We start from the raw sequence: 16,131 nt of genomic DNA on the forward strand, positions 1-16,131 counted from the left end.
AGGAAATCAATGGAGGACCCAGGCGAATTTCTGGCCGCACGCAGGCTAGGCTCATGCCAGGGACACCATGTGTAAGATACCAGGTGCAGAGTCCACTGCCAGACGCTGATGGAGAAGGCTCTGCTCTACCCTCAGTGTTGAAAGTGACCCCCTACCTAGCAGGGCCAGCAGGAAGCTGCTCGTGCCTCTGGCACGGGCGCCTAGGACCTACCCCCTCCCGGAGCCCGTGGTTTCCGGACTTGCAGCAGCGCCTCCGAGCCCCTCCCGGGCCGGGGCCAGCACCAGGGCGGGGCGTCGCCGTGACCTGGGGCGCTGGAGCCCTGCCTCCCGGCCACCCCGCAGCAGCCTTCATTTTCTGGAGGTCGCGTTGTCCAAGCATCCCTGAGGCTTTGAGCACTGGAGCCGCACCACCCAGGAGCAACCCGATGGCAGGTAAGTGGCCTCACCTCCTACCCCTGTCCCAGGGCGCGGAGTCTGCTCTCCGCCAACAGTTCAAGCATTTGTCTCGACCCTGCCAACCTCGGAAATGGAGTGAAGGGTGCAGCTTAGCTCTTCTCGGTTACCGTTAAGATGTGTACCGGTCCCGCCTTCTCAAGCAGCTTTGTAGATTCCTGAACCTGGGAAAACCCATACCTGCACTCCCTGTAACCAGCAAGTGAGACCAAGCCTCTAAGCTTTGTTGGTAACTCCAGGTGTAGCCTCCGGAGTCCCTGAAAAATTCGGGAGTCCAAGGATCCTTAAGTCTTCATTTCTCCAATCTGCCAAACCCTTTACAATAGGCTTCACTGCCTGCCACCTTCCACCCAAAGCATGGGTTCCCCTTGATAGAGGGTGGGGTGGGGGAGGGGGGAAGAGACTGACTGGACACTGCTACAGAGCTTAGAGCATGTGGAGACTCCCATCTGATTCCAGGTCTCCCCACCCCCACCCACCGCCCAAACTAAGCTCTGCCAAGCCACGGGGCAGCGATTTCTTCCTGGACTTTTCTTAAGTGCACGGCGCCCACAACCCAAGCTCACATCCAAACCCTAGCAGGAACCCAGGGAAGCGGAGTCTCTATGAGGGAAGGATTGCTTTCTACTCTGGAACATGGCCACAACCAAGTTCAGGGCCAACTGTTCCCAAGGGAAATCTTTTGGGCTGAGACCAGCAAGCATCTTACTTATGTGCCATTCCTGGGGTGGGGCACTGTCTGACTCTGCTTACTCCCGAGTACAGAGGTGTGTGAGTTGGTGGGTGGCTCTCCTCACGTGACTCACAGCCTGCTCTGGTGGTCTCTGCCTCAGAGCAGCTGGCCTTGACGATAGGAGGCATCATTGGGGGGCTACTGCTGCTGATCGGAGTGAGCTACTGTCTGTGTAGGAGGCTTTGTGCCACCTTCTCCTATGAGGAACTGCCAGAGACACCAGACCAGGCCACCACCTCTTCCTTCAGCAGAAAAGAGGACAAGCTCTGCCAGTATGCTGGGACCCTACCTGGCAGGTGAGGTTCTGGACCTTTCTTTCTCTAAGTCCTTGCTTGAGCACTTGCCGGTGGGGTGGGACAAGGTGGGAGAGGACAGTTTTATTGCGGGGTACCTATCTCAGGCCATGAGCATGCTGGGAACTATGCCAAGGAACCCCAGAAACTTCACAATAAGCTCCAGCTAGGCTTTGTAAACCCCATTTTCCAGCTGGGAAAACTAGCTCAAAGGATACAGATTGAGATACCGCAACTAGGAATTACAAGCCAGACAGGCTGCTGTCAAAGGCTGTGCTCTGATTCCCACATCACAGTATTATGGGTAGACAGGCTGTGTGTGTGTGTGTGTGTGTGTGTGTGTGTGTGTGTGTGTGTGTGTCCTAGTATAGCCCCAGAAATGATGCTCTTGGCTCTCCCTGGCTCTTCTTTCTCCAGCCTTTGGCACTCAGCCTCTTGGCTGAGCATCGAGGTCACATAACTCATTTGCCATCTACATGTGGTTTCCTTTCTTTTGGACAGGCTACCAAGTATACCGTTTGTGGTACCCTCTTCTCACCAAGGCCGAGACTGGGTGCCCCTACATGGTGGTGATTGGACTATGGCCCCACAGGACCCCTGCCCTGTCCCAGAGCACATGACCTGCACCTCCAGTGCCAACCCTGGTAAGTCCTTCCAGGACTCGGGCAGGGGCTGATCTGGCTAGGTCTGGCCATCTGCTTTCACTCCCATGGCCAGCCCAAGGATGCCAGGGTTCCCACATGTCCACTGTTTCTGGTACTTTGTTCACCAAGTGCCTGCTTCACCCCACACTCATATGCTGCTGTGGAGTTGGACCTCACTGAGTTCCTCCCTCTGAAGCGGAGAGAACTACGGCCTCATTTGTAGCTGAAGCTGGGCACCAGCAATGCTTTGCCCAAGGACACAGGGGCAGCAAGAATTTGATGTAGGAACCCATGAGAAGGCTTTGCGGGGGTAAAAAGCATATGCCATATAAACTTGACTGCTTGTGTGTGATCCCCAGATCCCATGTAAAGTGAAAGGCAAGAACAGGCTCCACGACAGGGTTATCCTCTGACTTACACACACACACACACACACACACACACACACACACACACACATCATGTGCATGCCTATACACACACATCATATATGTGTATGTACTGATATATACATACATATGATACATATGCACAAGAAATAAAACAAAAAATGTAAAGCGTTCAGTATAGAATTGGAACCCACACATGCTCTGTACAGAACTGGGTCCTGCCCCAGGATGATGAATTGATTGGCCAACTGAGAGGGCAGAAGGATAGGGGTACTAGCAGAGTTTAGCAGCCACTTCCTTCCTCTGACGATCTCCCAGGATACCTGCCAGTAAGCAGCTATCCATTCTAAGTTGAAGAGTAAGAAGAAAGGCAGTATTTGGTCACTTCCCTAGACACTGTAGAGAGGAGTCGGGCCAGGTCCTGGGAATGATGCTCTAGAAAGCAAACCCTGATCTCCAGAGATGTGGGCAATCAGAGGGACAGGTGGAGTGGCTCTGGCATATAATGAGTGGTCTGGCCATGCTGTGGATGCACCGAGCTGGCCACTGTCCCCCATGTCCCTGTCTTTCTCTAGCAGGCCAGACCTCCCTCCCTTCTGTCGTAGGAGATGCGTGTGTGTTGGGGAGCATCAACCCCGAGCTGTACAAGTCCCCAGAGGACACGAGTGAGACGGGCTTCCCTGATGGCTGCCTGGGCCGGCTGTGGTTCTCGGTGGAGTACCAGCAGGAGTCTGAGCGGCTGCTGGTGGGCCTGATCAAGGCTCAACAACTGCAGGTCCCCTCTGAGACCTGCAGCACCTTGGTGAAGCTCCATCTGCTGCCTGACGAGCGGCGCTTCCTCCAGTCCAAGACCAAACGCAAAACTTGCAGCCCACAGTTTGATGAGAACTTCATCTTCCAGGTACTTCTGGAGCAGTGGTATCCAGTGCCCTTGGGCTCCCTGGCAGGGAGCATTGTGCAGGATAACCTGACCCCCTACAGTCAAGGCTTTCCAGCCCTGACTGACACTTGAGCCTCCAGCTCTTACTCAGAGGTAGGAGCAGGGTCTACAGGAGGTAGCCCCTGGTGAGGAGGGATTTTTTTGTTGGTGGTGGTGGTTTGGTTTGGTTTGGTTTGGTTTGGTTTGGTTTGGTTTGGTTTGGTTTGGTTTGGTTTGGTTTAATGAGGCCTAGGGAGAGGTGGTCAGAGCCTGGGTTCCTCCTGTCCTGGCTGCCTTAGAGAAAGAAGAAAGCGAAAGCACATTTTGAAATGTCTACTCAATGCTAGGCTCTGGCCGCTGGAGCTGTTGAAAGTGACCCAATACTCTGGGCATTATAGACAAGGTCATCCAAGGAAGACCCTCAGGCCTATCTGAGTTGGGGCCAAAACTGCCTGTCCTAGTGTAGGTGTCAGGGACAGGCGTCATGGCTGTGCCTGTTGGTGCCTTTGCCACACCCTGGGTCTAAGGTTGGGTAGGAAGCCTGGCCACCATGCTTACAGCAGCCTGGGAACCACAGCAGGTGTCCAGGGCCTCTTAGAAGGACCTGCCAAGAGGTCTTGAACAAACATTTCTCAAGAGCTGTGCAGCACAATGGCCTGAGGGAAGGAGCGGCCAGTCCACTTCCAGAAAGCATGTGATCACGGGCTGGAGTACAGTTCAGGCCTTCCTCCAGGAGGCTGAGAGCTGGGAAGAGGTGTGGCCCAGCCAGAGGAGGCCCTCCTACAGGGAGACCTAACCAGGGATGCTGGCTCTGCTCCTCTCACTTCCCCAGGCCTTCACACCCAAAGGCTTTCTTGGTTTTTTTCTTTGCTTTTGTTTGTTTGTTTTGTTTTGTTTTAAGGGATTATCTTACTTATTATTTATTCAAATTTGGTTTCTCTCTTCTCTCTTCCTCCTCCTCCTCCTCCTCCTCTTCCTCCTCCTCATCTTCCTCCTCTTCCTCCTCCTCCTCATCTTCCTCCTCTTCCTCCTCCTCCTCCTCCTCCTCTTCCTCCTCCTCATCTTCCTCCTCTTCCTCCTCCTCCTCATCTTCCTCCTCTTCCTCCTCCTCCTCCTCCTCCTCTTCCTCCTCCTCCTCCTCCTCCTCCTCCTCCTCCTCCTCCTCCTCCTCCTCTTCTTCTTCTTCTTCTTCTTCTTCTTCTTCTTCTTCTTCTTCTTCTTCTTTTTTCTTCTTCTTCTCCTCCTTCTCCTCCTCATTCTCCTCATTCTCCCCTTCCTCCTCTTCTTCTTCCTCCCTCTCCTCCTCTTCCTCCTCCTCCTCCACCTTCTTTGGTTACAGCTTAATGCTAGGACCTTGTCATAGGATATTTTAATATTAACTTTTTAGTATTAATTTTTCTTTATTCTCGAGAATTTCCTATGTGTGCTTCCAGTAAAGCATGGTCCTATTCTCCCCATTGCTGCCCCAAGTAGCTCCGTCCAAATGTCTGCAACACGGTACACGTTTGTGTTTCTCTGGAGCTCACAGAGATCCTACTGCCTCTGTCTCCAAAGTCCTAGAATCCAAGACATTCACCACTACATCGGGTTCTTACGTTCTTCGATCTCTTTTAGCTGTTTCCTGAGCCTTGGATGGGGCAAGGGCTGAAAAGGGCGTTGCATTTAGGGATGATAGCTCTGTCCCTTATCGTCAGCAGTTTGACCAGTTACCACGCCCTCATGTGATCCTGGTCTCTGTGCTCTGGGAAGATGGATCTGAAGAAGCAAATTAGTACTGTTTGGCCATCTGCTGTAGGCCAGACACAGAGATTGGGGTTTTACCACCTAGACAAGAAGAACTGTGATCCCACCTCACAGCTGTGAAGGCCACAGCTCAGAGAAAAGAGAGCCCATCTCCACACGACCAGGCCATGATTTCTGGCACACTTTTTCTGCAAGCAAACATGTTCCAAGGGCAGATTCTGATTACTAGGGTACCAAGGGGCCCCATTGGGTACAATGGGTACAAGTCCTCTCAAAACACTGTATGATGAGGCTCAAGCCTATGTATGCACTTCCCCAGGTTGCTGGGCCTTGCTGCTGAGAGGAGTCCCCAAGGAAGCCTGGGTTTGGATGTGTATCCTGTCTCCAACATGTTATATTATCCACCTGGCCCCTACTCCCAGACCTGACCCTGGCCTGGGTCCTCTCTTTTCTCAGGTATCCAGCAAAAGTGTCACCCAGAGAGTGCTGAAGTTCTCCGTGTACCATGTAAACAAGCAGAGGAAGCACCAGCTCCTGGGTCAGGTGCTATTCCCATTGAAGAATGAGACCCTGGCAGGGGACCACCACCGTATCATCTGGAGAGACCTGGAAGCTGAGAACCTGGAGGTGAGATGGTCACCAGACACATACCACTGGGTATCAGCATACTGTGGGTAGCCACGACATGCACAGGGCCCACCTGGCAACGCCTGCCAGCATCTTCCCTCAGGGGGCTGCCATGGCATACCTGTGAGGGAGGGTTAGAAGACAACTTGCAGAAGCTACTTCTCCTTCTACCACATAGGTCTTGGAGACTGAACTCAGATAGTCAGGCTTCATCTGCTGAGCCACTAGCCTGTATCACAAATTGGAAGCCAGCTTGGGCTATGTAAGTAAGCCTCTATCTCAAAGAGACATGCACATTTGGATACCCACACAGGTCAGAAGGCTGTGAAAGAGGGCACAACAAATGTGAAGGCCTAGGTCCAGGGACATGGTTATCTCTCATTTCCCATTCCTCAGGGAAGACCCATGTGAGCCCAAACAGGCTTTAAAATCCAGAGACTAGGTTCTGACCCATTACTACAGGTTACCCAGAATGCCTAGGACTGGGAAGGTTTCAGATTTTAGATTTTTTTCAGATTTTGCAATATTTACATATACATAATGAACTATCTTGGGGAGGGGACCCAAGTCCAATTCAATGTACATTATATGTGCAGGTATGACCTTATACAGTATTTTAACTAATTCTGAGCATAAGGGGTAGAGAAGTGGCTCAGTGGATAGGAGTATTCACTGGAAAAAAAAAGAACTTGAATTCACATCTCTAGCACCCATATAAAAACCTGGCATATGGCCTTATAGCCCTGTAACTGGGCACTGGGGAGTGGAAACTGATGGAGTCTGGGAGCTGGCTGATCTGCCAGCCTAACACAGACAGAGGACTTCAGGTTTCGTAAGTGACAGAGGCAGAGAGTGCCCAAAGTCCTCTTCTGGCCCCTGCATGGACCTGCACTTCTGAGTATACATGTACATGCTTGTATATGTGCTTGCATGTGTGCATGCACACACACTGAGAAGCGTAAAGCAAAGTCCCATTGTATATAATTTAACATTTGGCATTTAAAAGGTTTTGACTATCAGATCATTTTAGATTTGGAAATGCTTAACATGTACTCCATCCGCAAATGTTTTGGAATACCCAGACATCAGTTTTCCTGTCTATAAAATGGTTCAATTCTCAAAGGAAGCCACACAGGTGTGTCATGGGCACCTGGACCTGTACGCTGGAGGAGGGAGATCATTCTGAGTTCCTCTGCCTCCTGCCAGAGTGACAGGAGTACATGCTTCCATCTCTGCCTCCCCAGCCTCCCTCGGAGTTTGGTGATCTCCAGTTCTGCCTCGGCTACAATGACTACCTGAGCCGCCTGACTGTGGTCGTGCTCCGGGCCAAGGGTCTCCAGCTCCAGGAGGACAGGGGTGTTGTCAGTGAGTCATCCCTCCCCCACCCCGACTCCCTAACCACCCCATCCTAGAGAAGGTTCCTCCTAGTGAGCCTAACCCAGGCTAGGCAGAGTCTGACCTCCCTACCAGGCATCCAAATTGTGCTTCATGTGCCTAAGAGCAAGCACTCGGCACTTCCTCTACTCTGCTCTGTCCTCCCTCTGCGGATACTTCTGGTATCAAAAGTCTTTTCTAAGGCAACATTAGGTACCAAGGGCTCTGTCCTGGCTGGAGACCTTGCCCTCCCGCTCCTCAGTGCAGTGTCTTGGTTCTTTGAACTGCCTTGCCTACTTTGCCTGTCCCTTTGCCGAATAGTTCCAGTGTCTTCAGATTCATCCATCCCCACACCTCCCCATGCCCAAGGAAAGGTTCCTACTCCTTGGGGATGCTGGTATCCTGATAGTGCTACAGTTTCCTGGCCTTCCAGAACACTGGAACCAGGCGCTGACCCTGATCACCTCGTGGAAGATGCCTGCTACCTGCTGGAGTTCAGAGCATCCAAATTCATCTGCACCCCATCCGAAGCCCTCAGCTTCTGGATGGGCAGGGGTTTAAGAAGGCCTAAAGCCTGAGTTCCCAAGAAGCAATGCCTTCCCAATAGGGAGGCTGGGCTATGGTGCCAGGTTCCAGTAAACTGGTCCATGAGAGCCTCCAGAACCAGAGAAAGGAAAAGGAAGCCAGGTTTCCCTGGGTCATAAAGCATCACACTAATTGTTTGCTCCAGTCACATCCGCTGGCCTGCGCAGCCAGGAACCAGAAAGTGATGGGGATCTGGTACCTATGGAGGGATCTTCTAGCCAGAGATCCTACCTTAGGAGCTGGGCTTGTGCCTACTTCTCCTGCCCACTAGTGTATGTGCATTGCCCACAGGAGTGTTTGTCAAGGTGTCTCTGATGAATCACAACAAATTCGTTAAATGCAAGAGGACTTCGGCTGTACTGGGCTCCGTCAACCCTGTGTACAATGAAACCTTCAGCTTCAAGGCTGACACCAATGAGCTGGACACCGCCAGCCTTAGCCTGGTGGTGCTGCAGATCACAGAAGGGGACAGTAAGGCCTTGGGAATGGGAAGCAGGGGACATGGTGTTGGGGCAATGGGAAGTGGGGGCTACTCAGTTGTAGGCAGTACTCAGTGGCTACCCTCAAGTGGAATTGTCCCTGCTTCTGATTAAAGAAACTAGCTCTTGGAGAGGCTGAGATATTTGCCCACGGGACCTTCTCCCCAGTGGTAGATGATGGGTGGATATTACTGCCTAATGCTCTTGCCCAGTGTGCAAGAAAGCAATGGAAGAGGCCTTCCTCTTACAAAAAAATGCTTTCTCCCATAGCAATTCAACATGTCTGGGGTTTCACCTGACCTGGGGCAGGGGGCCAGGCAGTGAAGGACAGGGCAGCAATGCAAGCTCTCACCTGGTCTCCTCCTCCAAGATGACAGGGGGAGGAAACAGTGCTGGGTGGCTCGGGATGAGGGAGGAGGAGCTTGCTACTTCCTTCCAGAGAACAGGGAATGGGAAACCGAGAGAAGTCAGTGCAGACAGGATGAGGGTGACTAGGCTTCTGTATTTAAGAATATGACAAAGTTTTCCCTCCCCTGCAGACAGCTACCCCCTGGGCCGCGTGGTAGTGGGTCCCTACATGTACACCCGTGGCAAAGAGCTTGAGCACTGGGACGAGATGCTCCGCAAGCCGAAGGAGCTGGTGAAGCGCTGGCACGCACTTTGCCGACCCACGGAGCCCTGAGCCATCCGTGTCCCCATCAGTATATGCAACAACACAATGGATATCTCATCTAACACTCAGTGCACTGCGGGGCTAGCCTGAGCCAGTGAGTAGCTCATGAATGTTCATGTGCAGGAAGGAAAAGGGACACAATTCAGCTTCAGACAGTATCTGTAGCCAGGAGCCTCTCCCAATCCACCTAACCCCTCTGGATCTTCAGGGCTCCTGATCAAGGTCATGACCTCAGACAGGATCTCAGGGGCTGAGAACTGATATTCTATTTGGTGAAGCACAGCTGTACTTGCTGAATGGGAGCACAGTACTAGCTGAGTCCCAGCACCTAGGAAAGCTGGTGGTGGGTTGAGTCTACAGCTGCACTGTTTTATCAAGCTGGGGGTTCTCTGTCTTCCACCCAGCAGAGTGAACTGTGGGCCACCACAGGGAGAGGCCTGTTGAGCAGTTCACCCAGTCCACCCACACACCAAGAGGTCAACCAGTAGTCAGCACAGCTTGCTGTGTAGCCCCTCCCTGGAGCCATATAACACATGGCACCCAAAATTACATAACATCTTAACCACAGCCATCCTCCTCAGAATGCCACACCTACTTCAGGTGATCTCTTGCTGGGTTTCATGGTCACCTGGTTAACAGAATTTGGGCATTTAGCTACTAACTCTTACTTTGGACAGGTGAATCCATGGGACCATGGTATTGTCCATAAGACTGATGGCCATGGCAAGAGGTATAAACTTCATTAGGTCAGTGGTTCCAGAATCAAAGTCACTGTCACCAAATGCCCATTAGTTGATCTAGTGAGCAGCCACTGTGCCTGTTGTTATTGTGTATGTCTGTACCCTAAGCTGCAGATGGGCAGAGGCTTGCTTAAGGCAGAGACTGTGCTTAAAGCAGAACTGCCGGCTTGTGTCTCTCTTGTCATCTGCATTGAAGTGACTTCAGTTAAAGAAGCAGGGAGCACTATCTGTGCCTCTTTGGTCCACTTCTGATGTCTATCAATATGCAAACTCCAGTTCTGCCTGACTGGTCCAGAAGGACACACCAACTTGTTTGTTTCTTCCATGATTTCAGGGTGACCCAAACTGCAGTGGCTTCCAATAGCTTCACTGCATGCGCATATGCACACACACACACACACACACACACACACACACACACACACACACACACACACACAGCTCAGGGCAGGCTGCTGATGCAGAACTACAATTTCATCTGGAACCTGGAGGCCATGGATGCTACCACACCCATACTCCAACATGAGACTCATGATTGACAGTCGTCTTCCCCGGATGACAAGGGAAAGTCAGTGGACTGGTACATCTGATAGGCCTCTGAGAAACTGAAATGGCAAAAAATCAGCAGGCAGTGTGCCCTGAGGGGGTGAAAGGAGGAGCAGCCATACTATAGAGACATGTATAGATTTAGAACAGCAAAGAAATACGCAGGTTTTCATGGGCCAGTGTGAGCTCTCAGGGGCTGTCTCAGATGCTGTGTGTATGTGACTCTAGCAGAAACTCTTTACATTCCCACAGAATATCTTAGAATAAGGTGATCAGTTCCTCAGAAACGTGTGCAATTTGATCAAATTTTATTTAACACGTATGAGAACCATTTGACAAATGTAGATTATTCAACTTTCAATCCATTAGCATGATATATTTATCTACTTCTTTTGCTTTTAATAAGAGGGGTGTAGGGTTTGTAGGAACCAGAGGAGTCAAGGACACTACAAGAAAACCTACAGAAGCAACTCAGTTGGGCCCATAAGGGCTCACAGAGACTGAACTGCCAATCAGAAAGCCTACATGGGTCTAACCTAAGGTCTCTGCACATATGATGTCACAGTGTGTAGCTGGGTCCGTAAGTGGGACTCAGCAGGAGCAGGGGCTGTCTCTGACTCTGTTGCCTGCCTTTCTTCCTATTGGGCTGCCTTGTCTACCCTCACTAGGAGAGGATGCACCTAGTCCTACTGCAACTTAATATGCCAGGGCTAGTTCATGTCCATGGGAGGCCTCCCCTTTTCTGAAGAGAAACTTAAGAGGAGTAGATGGAAAAGGAGTGTGGGGGGAGGGGGAGACTGGGAGGAGAGAAGAGGGGAAAACTGCAGTCCGGATGTAAAGTAAATAAATAAATAATTTGTTTTTTAAAAAAAGAGGGATTTGGGTTTTTTTGTTGCTGTTGCTATTGTTTGTTTGCTTGCTTGTTTGAGACAGTGCCTTCTATTTAAATCCTTGGCTGGCCTGGAGCTTACTCTGTAGACCAGGCTGGCCTCAACCTAATAACAGATCAACCTGCAACTGCTTCCCAAGTTGAGATTAAAGGAATGTGCTGCCATGCCCTGCTTAAGAGTTTATTTACATGCTAGTTTTAATTTTTAAACATTCATAATACATAAGAAAAATATTTTTCTAAATATCTTTGATGTTTACTGTATTGTGATCTTAACTGTAAAAAATAATCAAGGCTCTGCTAAACACAACTGATCTTGACTGTCTTCTTTTGACCCATCATAGCTACATTGTGGGGCTTCAGAATATAGTTCTGTGCACTCAACATAGCTACAAAGACAACCCACAAGTGAACTAAAAATAAGATTTATAATTGTTATACAAATCTCTGAAAGAGCATCCAGCCATAGCATTTTAAAGATAGTAATCAAACATATAAAACACCAACTAGAAGAAATATTGGCTGTGAGGGCAATTAACTATAAAAAATAATTTAAAACATATATATTCTTTTTAGATAGATTTTTATTTTCTGAGGAAAATGCTTTTTAAAATCATGGAATAATAAAAATATTTGTTACAATAAATTTTTAAGTTTAAAACTTTAAATTCCTGTGTATGCATGGGTGCCTGCTTGTCTGTGTGTGCACCATATGTATGCAGGTGCCCAAGGAGGCCAGAAGAGGGCGCCAGAGCTCCTGGGAATGGAGTTACCTAATGTGGGTGCTGGAAACGGAACCCAGATCCTCTGGAAGAGCAGCATAATTGCTGTGAGACATCTCTTCAGCTCCATCAATATGGATTTTAAAGAAAGCACCAAAATCCAAATCCCCATACTGGCATAGTGATGTACCCCAGATAGTCCCATCATGCAGAAGGCTGAGGCAGAAGAGTTTCAGCTTTAAAGCCAGACTGTATAATGAGTCCCTATTAAAAAGGAGGAGTAGGGATGCAAATCCTCATCATAAAAACATTTTCCCTTTCAAACCCTTGAAATTTAGATTCATACATTTTTGGTAGAGAAGCAATTAGTGGTCATTCTATACAAAAAGAAGCAGCAGGTTTTCTGTATGCTCATTAGGCTGTTTTTAAGCAGACAGTGCATGTGAGATAATGGTACTTCAGGCAATAGGGATAGAGAAGACAGTAAAGCACAGTCACTGGTTTCTAAGAGCATGGCCCACGGAGCAGTATCCACCACTGGCAGCCTTCACCACCCACCTTGGTCGACACAGTGAAGGTCAACACGACAAACTACTGTTCTTGACATCTTGCAAAATAAACAGCAACCTGGTTATACTGGGACAGTGTTAAATTTAATTATCAACTGATGTAATTAACTTTCATAAAGGGCAGAATTCTTTAAGGATGAGCAATTACTCATCATAAGAAAATAACATCAGTATCCTGCTTTCCCCAAAGTCAAGAAAACAAAGAAAAAATTCTGAATCTACAAGACAGCAGGAAAGGGAGTGTCCCATGACTATGGTACATGTGGAAAGACTGTATGAGGAAGCATGAATGGGTACCGTCATTATTTAAACTAAGCATGGCAAACCAATCGTCAGGTTTTGAAGAATCATGAGTGTCCTTCTTCAAGGAATCCAAACAAGAGCTCTTCCTCTGTGGGTCCTGACTCCAATTTCTAAAAGAATTATGACATTGCCCCAAACTGCTAAATTTCATAGTTCAGCTCAACAATTCAACAAGCGTTTCCAGGGGTAAGTCCCCTACGTCTACCTTTGCTCAGCTGCCTTGGTACTGTTTGTCTCCAGCTTCTCATCTCCCAAGCTCCAGAGACGCTGCAGCCTTTGCTGGTGGTAATGGTGACTCAGCTTCTCATTCAAAACCAGAAAGTTCCTGAAGAGCAAAGTGGTCCTCAGAAGCTACTTCATCTCTGTGTTTTGCTTCTGACTTGGTGGCTCTTTTTAAAAAGGTCTGCATTTCATTCAGCTTTCCCCGTTGTTGTTAGTGTGAACATCTGTCTGCCTCCAGAAAAAAAAAAAAGTCCTTTCCCAGAAAAAGAAGGCCCAGCTTGGTGGGGGATGGGGTGGCAGAATGGTAGCAACTTGGTAGATAGAGACAGGAGAACCAGGATTCAAGGAAACCCTCAGGCAAAGCAAGTGGGTGGGCTGCTTGTCTTCAGTTGGCTCTTTGTGCAGTAATGATGGTGCATATCAGATGACCACGGGTTCTCAGTGCATACAGTATGAACATTTGCATCTGTGGGTTGGCTGAGCATGAACTGCCCCACCTGCAGCAACTTGTTCTCAAGCCGTGGGTCTGGATGGGCTGGGCTCCTTACCAGGTCAGCGTCATGACTGCTCACACTGAGCACCAGCAAACCAGAGACAGCCCTGGTCAAGGTGGAGGCAGAAACATGGGAGGGCATATTTTTGTCTTCTGCTCATATGGTGCCCCCCACCCCAGATATTCCTGGGCCAAAGCAAACCATATAGCCAAGCTGAAAATCCAGGGTCAGAGAAGTAGACCTGCCTTTTTTGTAAAGCTACAGAACAATGGACAGAGCTCCAGGGAGGGGTGAAGAATTTGAGGGGTAATGTGAGGCAGCTCCAGGGGCCTGTGCTCTCCTGAAGCTGCATCCGTGGAGGAGAGCATTTCCTGCAGCTGCCTCCTGGCCCAGTGTCATGGCTGCCAATTTGGCATCCCATAATGATGTGTTGTAATTTGTGCAGTCATTTGCCAATTATGCATTGCTTACTTGGAAATGTCCACCCAAATTACTTCAAGATCCATGAGCATCCTGTGCTCACAACTGTCAGAGGATAATTATCAGAGGAAGGGGGATTATTTTTTATTTTCTTGCTACCTTCTGGTCTCCCTTGAGTGCCTCAGAATTAGAATTTACCCAGAATTCTGTTCATAAGAGAGTCGGAGAAATATATTTTCAAAACTGACTTCCTTTTAGAGACAAAGTCAATCCCCTGCTTAAAAAAAAAAAACAAAACTGTAAAGGTGTTAGAATGGTGTTGCTGCCGACGAACACTGCAGCAAAACAAGGTCATGGAATGGTGTGGGGACCTCACTGAAAAGAACTTGTGGAAGCACTCAGAGCTTCCTGCCCCTCGGGTGATCCTCCACCTGACCATACTCAGGATCCTGCTGCGGTGACATGCACCTGAGGAAGGGGGGGAAGGACAGAAGCACAAGACTGAGCCCCAGGACCCAGGCACCGAGTTAGCTGCAGCTAAATGCTGGAAGTTTGTGTGGATGACTGTCACACTCGACACTATCGGTGGTTCTAGAAGCTACCAGAGGAGTTCTATTTACTTAATACTCATGGTGATCAAAGCAGTCACAATACTGAAAAAGAAAAGAAAGAAAAGGAAGTCATGGTACTTGTTCTAAGTTTTTAATCCAAGGAGCAGGGAGAAGCCAGCAATCTACTAAAAGGCTCTGAATAGTTAACTAGAAAAACATAATGAAATAATTCACTAATTAGATTCCATAAGCTCAGCTCCTTCAACATAATTGACAAATTTCTTAATTGAATTTAGCATGCAATTTTAAAAACAGACTATAATACCTGCCCATTATAGTCCCCTAATACTTACTATGGAAGGAATGATTTGCTCAAATCATTGTTTGCTTGTAGGAATTGTGTTTCATTGTGGAAAAGAGGAACTATCTCTTGGGAATTGAATAAGGTTTTGTACATCAGCAGGATAAAGCTGCACTGGAGCCCAGGAGAAATCTCCCCCCCATAAGTAGAACAGAAAGGAAGGTGTGCTGTTTCCCAGCACCCTGCAGCAGGAGAGCAGCACTAGAGCTGGAATCAACTTCCAGGTGTCCAAGATGTCCAAGATGTCAGTATTCCCTCTCATCAGAGAACTCAGAACTGCAGTACTTTGCAGTCAGGGTGTGTGGAAGGTAAAATCTTCCTCCCATCTTTCTCCTTAAACTTCTCCCTCCCTGCCATGTTTCTATGTAAATTAACTGTCAGTAATGATGAAGAATGAAATATGGCAAATACCACCTTGGCTTTCTTGGTTTGGGCTTGCATAAGTTTGCTGATGGACAAACTTTCAGGCAGGAGTGAGTGAGCAAAGGAGGTCCACCAAAGGGACCCAGCCTAGAGCACTTAGTGTCCAGGGCAGGAGGGAGTAGGCACGTGACTGAGAGCCTGGCTGAGCCCCACTAATGGTGCCAGAGGATGAGACACTCTGGTGTGGCTTCCAGCTCAACCTGGGATAGCAGCACGGTCTGCTGTGGTTAGCATCATGGTGGCCACACTATGGCTCTCTAGTGTTTAGCATCATGGTGGCCACACTATGGTCACTTACTAGAATGGCTGTTACCTCAGAGCAAGTGGTACAGGTTGGATCTAGAGCATCACTCACAAAAAGCCAACCTTTCAGAGTGGCCCTTCCAAAGCACTGCCTCTTTCTCTCTGATTTCTACAGCAGTTATTCTTGGCTTTTATCACCTGATCAAGCATTATATAATATACAATGTACAATATTATACATTATCTAAAGAATGAGAAAAATGCTATTTTGTTTGCCCCCTTCACACTATGCTTAGTGCGTGACTCTTCGTGTTTGTCAGGGATACATACCCTCCTGTGAATGGTATGATGCTGTTGTCTATTTAATGCTTATGGACTCTAGTTTGGAGCTGTTACCTGGTGTGTAAGGATTCCTCTTTCCCTACATTCCCTACATTCCCACCAATGTTTGCAGTTTGTCTCCCTTGGTTGGGATGGATGGACTCTGACTATAGTTTTTATTTGCATGTCCCTGAGGGCTAGAGATGTTGATTTTCTTCTTAGACCTACAGACCACTTGGATGTCCTGGAACTCTCTCTACAGACCAGGCTGGCCTCGAACTCACAGAGATCTGCCTGTCTCTGCCTCCTGAGTGCCAGGATTAGTGAGTATTATCACTACCCAGCTCCTTATACTCCTTTGAGAACTGTTGATTTGTCATTTGTTGATTTTGTTTGTTGTTCTTTGTTCTAGATA

The 16,131-nt window shown here is 48.7% G+C and overlaps 1 protein-coding gene across 4 annotated transcripts; it reads left to right on the forward strand.

The window, feature by feature from the left end:
• Positions 1 to 279: 279 nt before the first annotated feature.
• Positions 280 to 11,546, forward strand: LOC117705922 (synaptotagmin-15). 4 transcript variants are annotated; one of them, XM_076931479.1, is made up of 8 exons: positions 280 to 432; positions 1,287 to 1,482; positions 1,981 to 2,123; positions 3,088 to 3,413; positions 5,631 to 5,801; positions 7,046 to 7,166; positions 8,052 to 8,231; positions 8,779 to 11,546. In XM_076931479.1, the coding sequence occupies exons 1-8, from the start codon at positions 426 to 428 to the stop codon at positions 8,919 to 8,921; spliced, it is 1,287 nt and encodes a 428-aa protein (XP_076787594.1). In that variant the 5' UTR covers positions 280 to 425; the 3' UTR covers positions 8,922 to 11,546. The 4 variants fall into 4 exon arrangements, with proteins under 4 accessions (XP_076787594.1, XP_076787595.1, XP_076787596.1 ...); XM_076931480.1 differs by having other exon boundaries at positions 3,091 to 3,413; XM_076931481.1 differs by having other exon boundaries at positions 3,118 to 3,413.
• The last annotated feature ends 4,585 nt before the right edge of the window (positions 11,547 to 16,131 follow it).

This window comes from Arvicanthis niloticus, chromosome 3, assembly GCF_011762505.2.
Source record: "Arvicanthis niloticus isolate mArvNil1 chromosome 3, mArvNil1.pat.X, whole genome shotgun sequence".
Classification (NCBI taxonomy): Eukaryota; Metazoa; Chordata; class Mammalia; order Rodentia; family Muridae; genus Arvicanthis; species Arvicanthis niloticus.